At 46.0% G+C, this 7,362-nt stretch overlaps 1 protein-coding gene across 1 annotated transcript in view; it reads right to left on the reverse strand.

The window, feature by feature from the left end:
• LOC128440812 (calsyntenin-2) overlaps nucleotides 1–7,161 on the reverse strand; it is a 238,423-nt gene extending 231,262 nt beyond the window's left edge. Inside the window, exon 1 of the mRNA XM_053423654.1 lies at nucleotides 6,796–7,161. Coding sequence (XP_053279629.1) covers nucleotides 6,796–6,859 — 64 coding nt within the window. The 5' untranslated portion in view covers nucleotides 6,860–7,161. The remainder of the gene's footprint in view (nucleotides 1–6,795) is intronic.
• Nucleotides 7,162–7,362: the final 201 nt, after the last annotated feature.

The following is a 7,362-nucleotide window of genomic DNA, read 5'->3' on the forward strand; positions in this document are numbered from 1 at the left end:
CCGAGACAAAGATCTGCAACTTTCGCTCTGACTCTCCTCTCACTCGTCCTCTAATTCTCCCTATCTTTTCCCTCTGTTCATTTCCTCTGAGGTCACCTAGACCCAGCTGGCGGAGAGGGACAGGTCAGGCCCTGTCTGTCTGTGTAACCCTTTGCTACTCATCACTGTGTGTGTGTGTGAGTGTGTCTGTGTGTGTGCGTGTGCATGTGTGTGCGTGTGTATGTGTGTCATCACTGTGCCGCCATGCAGTGAAAAAATAGAAGAGAGCAGGCTGGTGAGACTAGACTATAAGTGATTGGAAAACAGGAGCAAATGGACGGGAGAAGCACTCAAGTGGTGGCACAAGGAGTCCCTTGAAAAGCCTGGAGAGCCTGTGCATGGTGTGTTCCAGTACTTATATCTTTGTGAGGACTATTTTAAGCATAGACCTTGCAGAGTGAGGACATTTTCGCCAGTCCTCAATTTTTCAGTGGGCTGTTTGAGGGTTAAGACTTGGTGTGTGTGTGTATGTGCGTGTTGTCTTTAGGGAATTAGCACGTTATAGTACACTTAAAGTATCTCATCCTGAAGAAGTGGGCACTAAGTGTGTCAATGCAGTAATATCACAGCGACACAAAGGCACTTTGCCGACATAATTCCTGGAAAGGAATAGCATTGACTATTTATTTAATTTCTTCAACTGAAATAAACAGCAGAGAATAAACTGTAATGACACATACCTCTGCCAAGGGCCAACATACAATCAAGTGGCACACATACAATCAGTCCTTTAAACACGTCAATTTTTTTCCGTGGGAAATCGCAAGACATATCCGTGAATTCCCTGAAGAAAGTGTCATTGGAATGTGTAAAGCAGTTTTTGTGCCATGATGCTGACAACCACACCAACCAACTAACCTACAAACAAACGGAAACAGGTGAAAACAACCCCCTTTGTGGAGGTAGCAATAGAGACAAATGTGTAACGACACCCCAATACATTTCTGTTAATCCTTATAATTTGTATCGGTTTACTTATGACTTTCACATGAAGTGAAGCATTGTGAAAAACCCTGTCCTCTTACAGGGTTTTGCCTGGGTCTGTTTATGGTTTGGGCAATTCCCCCAAAATTGAAAATTGAAAATGGACTGTGATATTTCAGAGTACCTTCAGCTTTGTTTAAACAAGGAAAGACAATGCAGCCAGGCCCGTGCTTTGACCTCAATACCAAACAGCAACTGCGAGCCTTAATGTCTGACGAGCTCACTAATGCTCTTGTAGCTGAATGGAGGCAAATCCCTGCAGCCAGGTTCAAAAATCTTGCCATAAGAATGGAGGCTTTTATTCTGCAGCAGCAGCAGATTAATCCCCAGGGTTTTTGGATCAAATGCTCGGCAATAACATATGGGAGCATGGGTTTGGGTGTCTGCGTGCTTTTGGTCATGCAGTGTATCTCCTTTCAAATAAAAATCAATACACTATTACTCAATTCAATGCAATTGTAACTAGAGCCATATTCAGCCCAGTTTGACCAGTAGCTTATGATGGCTTTTGTTAGGTAACTTTATACAGCTGCAGTAAAACATCACATTTCACCAACCTATGACTCCTCAACGTGTGTGCTTGATAAACTAAGTTTAAGCTTTGAGTAGCGCTTCTTGTGGTTATCACAATTGTTGCTGTTTGGAAAAAGTAGGCTTTATAAAACCTTATGCTTGCTCAAATCAACATAGGCCACAATTGGCATTAATGCCTTGTTTGAGATTTGGACCAGTCTCCTGTGACTAAGCTTATGGGGGCGAATGTGGGCTAACATATACAATATAATTTGTTTCAAACTAATGCCTGTACTATATGTAAAAATCTGAGTTTTAGCTAGTAGCAGTACTTTTTTTCTGCACAAGTAGGAAAGAGTCTAAACCAGTTGCCCTTGCTAACATCTAATTAAAAGTCGAATTCATCCTACAAATTGCCCCTTAAACCACTTAAATACATTGAGTTGTGTTTTTGCTTCCACAGACACTGGTCTGGTTTGACCAGGAACATATGATAATACATCTTTATTAATGTATGACGCTTATATAGATATGGAGACTTTAAAGTGGATATTTCAACATTTCATCTGATATGATTACAAATCTCAGAAAGCTGTGGAAAGGTGGAGTTCAACAGACTTTTCTTTTCCCTTTTCTGAACTTTCCCCAAACAAATTTCCTTTTTCCTTTTTAACTTGTGGTGGTTGTTTTTTTGTAAATATTTGTATTGATTTTCAACCTTTTTTCCTTCACAAAAGTGAAGGTTACAAAGCGTACAGATTTTGGCATAATTCACAGGGAGGTATTATTCATGAAACATACGGACAAATTGAAATGCCCTCTCCCACCCGCTAACCCATGGGGTTACAGATTAGTATATTTATACTAATAAAATAGGGGGGGAAAGGGAGAGGGGAAGTAATAAAGAAACAAAACCGAAACCTAAAAATTTACAAAAACAGAAAGAAAAAACCCACCTATTCTCAATCAAGTGGTTCCTGTAGGAGTCCCGGAAATCCAGGAAATGTCTCCATGCTCTAATAAAGACTTGAGGGGATCCTTTGAGTATGAACGTAATTTTCTCTGGTTGCAAGAAGAAAGACATATTTGACCCGTTGAGAGAAGGACGGAGGGGGACGCTACTTCCATTTAAAAAGGATCAAACGTCTCGTGTGGCAAAAGCTATGACCACACAGGCTCTATCTAAAACAAAAGATTCTAACTTAATTCTACAAAAACCCACTCTGGCCAAGTCTCTGATTAAATAATATCTCTCTATCTATTGCTCTCTTACTCTTTCAATTGCAAATAGCCGTGACCACCCCGAGCACGAAGAGGAGAGAAGAGAGAAGAGGAACAAAAGGAAGAAAAGGAAGCGAGAGATGAAAACACCCACACTCCCTGTAAGATGCAACCAGTTCAGTCAGCAACTGAACTACGAGCTCGCACACACTGACTCCGCTGCAACCCCCCCCCCCGCCCCCCCCCACACTCCCTACCTCCTTCCGCACGACAAGACAATAGTGTTGGACGAGACGAGAGGTAAAACAAAAGCAGTCGGATACTGTGTAGAGAGAACAGCTGGAGGAAAACGTTAGTGCAAAGGCTACGGTGGAATACCTTGGATCGGCACTACTGAACTCAGATCTGAAAATAGTTTCGGCTGTGACTTTCTGTGCAGGCAACAAACACCCACTCAACGCTACTACACACTGATCTGATAATTAACACTGAGACAGAGAGGAAAGGCTTGATTTCTCATTAGCCTAAAACAAAATAGCATTCGTTCAGTATGCTGCGAGGGGCTGTGTGATAATCGAGTCACCGGGCTTGTTGCAGATCTAGTGTCAGTAATCACAGGATCACAGGAGCCCTCTTTCTCCGCTTTGTTTGAAGGCGATAGCTTAAACGTATCCACCCTGCCTTTGTCTTTGGTCTCTGATGTCGGTAGATCCGTGCCGGGATCAGAGCCGTGGTGACTAAGCCCTCCTTCTTGTCAAATGGCATAGGGCTGTACAGAGATCAGCGCAGCTTTGAAAACAGTGGACAGCGCTTGTAAGATAGGAAAAAAAAGCTCTAACGCCCCTCCATGTCGCCGAGCCCCGGCTCCCCTGACCGCGGCAGGCTCGGCTGAATTTGTGGCGCATCCAGAGTCACAGCATCATTTGAGGATTTATTGAGCGCTCGCATAATGCACTTCCTCTCGTCCAAAAGGGGGGTTATAAATCTACCTCTGTTTTTCAGTCAACCCCCCTCTCTACTTTTTTATTTCCTTATGGGATCCTCAAATGACTATCGCCTTGTCTTTCTTTATCCTGCACACTCAAAGCACCGGCTTACACACCCAGCCATACGTAAAGAAGCCATATATAGGAAACCATACGTAATAAGAGCCAGGTCATATAATCCCACCACTTCACAAGTGGGAGTGAAGCCACAGTCTAGAGACTGTTACCAAGAGGCCTCTTACAAAGACCTGTTTACGGACATAAATGTACGGCATATTTATCCGGATATAATAAAGCTGCAAAAAAAAGGTTCCACCAACAACGAGACACGCAGTGGGTAGGTGAATTAAAATGCACAGTGCTGGTAATGAGCTATCTAAATTCAGAGTTCATATTGCTTGGAATTACACAAAAGCAGGGCTCCAGGGCAGCACTGGCAAAAACTCTGTAGCTCTTTCTGCTTTGCTGCCGGAAGATTCTCCCTGTCGAGCGGCTTCACAGTCGGTCCTGGGGAAATCGTTTGAGCCACAGCTTGTATCTGTGAATGCAATAATTCCTTTGTAAACGACATCACCTCCTGGCACATTTTTGCATACTTGGCGGCTGTCAACATGTCGGCTGCACTCTATCACTCTGGCTGCGTGTGCACCGGCGAACCCACACACACACACTGACAGAGATGTCAGACCTCGAGCTAGCTCCGATTACTGACTGATACACAAACTAAGACGATGCACACGCATTTAGACACACACACACACTCACATACGTCTGGACACAGGACTCGAGGGTCCTGGCGAATAAAGGAAGTTGCACGTCCTCGCATCCCCTGGAATAAAACGGTGGCTCCACAGAAAATGACAGGGTGAGCGGTGCTTCAAAGTTTTCCTGAAAACAGCTTCGCGTATTATGTGTGCTACACGGAGGCGGGTCCTTCACTAGACACGGCATGAACGCACCACTTCAGCTGTCATTTAAAAAAACGGGAAGACACAGAGAAACAGATGGAGAGGTAAAAGATGGGAAATGATTGAGGGTGTATGCTTCCCAGGGGTTCTGCTTCCTGCCAACTGTGTGAGGCAACAAGAGAAAAGTGCGGGTCAGTGTGGCAGCAGATAGATCCGGGCGACACTTTTATTTTCTCTTGGATTTCACTGCACTGTACAGTAGCCCTGGGGAATCAATTAGAACCATGGTGTGCTGGGTTTTTCCACCCCCATTGCCTTGGCAGTAATTTGTTTACTGCACACCCGAGCTCTGGACACAAAAAAGAATAATAAATCAACCCTTACAATGCAACTATTCAGTTCTTTATTACCGTATTAGCTGAAAATGTGAGCGTATTGATAGATGAAAATATATGAACAGGTTAATCTGCAGTATCCCCAGACAGGTAACAAATAGTCTCTGTGGGAGTTACAGGCACACTGGTCCGTGAGCACAGCACATCATCCATCCTCATCACATCGGTTCACGCAGGTAAACCCTATAAAGTTAAGGAAGAGGCTTGACCTGGGGTCCGGGTCACGGCCTGCAGCAGGCCCATCAGCATATGTTGTCCTTGCACATGCCACAGAGGCTCCAGCTGCAGGCAGCCAGCGGACCAGCGGGGAAGCTACCGTGTGCGAGGAGCCAAAGGAGGATGAGCGGTTTATTCCACTTGTGGTGTGTCTTGGCTGCCAGACGCGACTGACAGGTGTCACCTTGTTAAATCGCTGTGTGAAAGCCAGCCCCGGTCCGCAGGGAGTCGATTAGCAAGGACCTGCTGCAGCGTTTACCCACTTACCCACAGCACATACCAGGCTCTTTGGAGAATTGAGAGGTCCCGGTGCCATGAGGATGGAACTGTTAGACCTGAAATTAACTAGGTGCTGAAGCAAAGCTGCCAGCCGTATGGCACACATGACATCTGGCTGTCATCTTCACACAAAGACAGTATGTTGCATTGGGGATCATTCTTCACATGCTTTGGAACTTTAATGAGCTTATTGCAGCTGTGCATTAAATGAGCCTAAACTGATAAATAGAGCCCGTGCTTTCATGTATATATGTAACTACTACACTTGTTTTCAGGCGACTTCATTACTGTGTGGATTTGTGAAAGCTTTTATTCTGGGGGAAAAAATAGTAGCTTAACTTTTATTGCAACCCCAGGTATGAACTTTCACAGCCTTAGCAGTGGATGCAAATTTGTTTTGATCTTCTTTATTCTTTCAAAGGTGCGAATCCATCCGACAGCGAGTTGTGTGGATTGTGTTTTAAGTGGGCGTTCTCCTTAGATCCTCAGCGAGTTAATTATGGGACACACGTGCACCAACAAACACCGCTGTTACGATTACGTGTTGCCCACTTTCAATTTCAAACCATTTCAAACGTTATATCTGCTCCACTTTCTACAATCACAGACAGACTTTAACTGCTAAGACCCACTATCCATTAACACCCAATGTGATCCTCCTACGTCTAGCTCCAGACAAAGGATATTAGTGGTGTTGCAATAAACGAGAAGAGGATGCAAAATCGCAGGTCCAACAGGAGATAACTGCCCCCTCCCACAACAACTAGGCTATAATAAGGTCACAGCAAGATCTGTAGTGAGCAGCACGTGAAACGCAAGTCTCGGGAAGAACTGCTGTAGCCTGTGGATGCCAGAGAGCGTAAAACAAATACACACAAGTGCTACTGCAGGAGCTGTGTAGTAATTAAGAGCCAGAGTCCCAGAGGAGCACTGGAGAATTATAATTTTCTTAAGGAGTGATCAGCAAACGCACACATACACACACACACACACACACACACACACACACACACACACACACACACACACACACACACACACACACACACACACAGACAGACAGACAGACAGACAGACACACATACAGTCCAGCTAAAATCAGATCAGATGGTCCAGTTCTCAGTGTGTATGGTGGACGTCTCTCCATCCACACACACACACACACACACACACACACAGCCAACGTGCATCGCTGAGCCGTAGCGCACACGCCGATGCGCACCACACAAAGCAAGTTGCCCTTCACCCACGTACCTTTGGTGTGAGCGGCGCTCAACCCCAGAGCCACTACAGCCAACACGCCGGCTATTCTCAGCATCTTCTCGGCGGAGATTGCGCCAGGGGCCAGGAAAGGGACTGCACGGCGACCTCTTCTCTTCTTCTCCTCTTTCTTTCTCTCTCTCTCTCTTTCTCCTTCTCCACCCTCTCCTTCTTCTCACTCAGCGCCTCGGGTTCTCTCCCGTCTCCTCAGGCAGAGAGTGCAGGTAAAACAAAAACACACACACACACACACACTTGGCTGATGTATGTGGGACAAGGCAGGCAGCGTGGAGCAGAAGGACACCGGGTTCCCGCAGCGCACCGCAGCGCACCGTAGCCTGTGAGGAGGATGGTGGAGGCAACAACTCCAGTGGGTTTGTGCCGAGCCGGGACCAGAGAGAGAGCAGCGCAGCCCGGGACCAGTCCGAGCGACGTCACAGGGAGGAGAGCGAGAGTGATGGATGCAGGCGCTTTTCTCTCCTCTCTCCCCATCCCTCCCTCTCTCGTCCTGCGCCCTCCCCTCTCTCCTCCTCCCTCCTCCACAGCTCCGGAGCGTCCCAG

The sequence above is a fragment of the Pleuronectes platessa genome, chromosome 5 (assembly GCF_947347685.1).
Source record: "Pleuronectes platessa chromosome 5, fPlePla1.1, whole genome shotgun sequence".
Taxonomy (NCBI): domain Eukaryota; kingdom Metazoa; phylum Chordata; class Actinopteri; order Pleuronectiformes; family Pleuronectidae; genus Pleuronectes; species Pleuronectes platessa.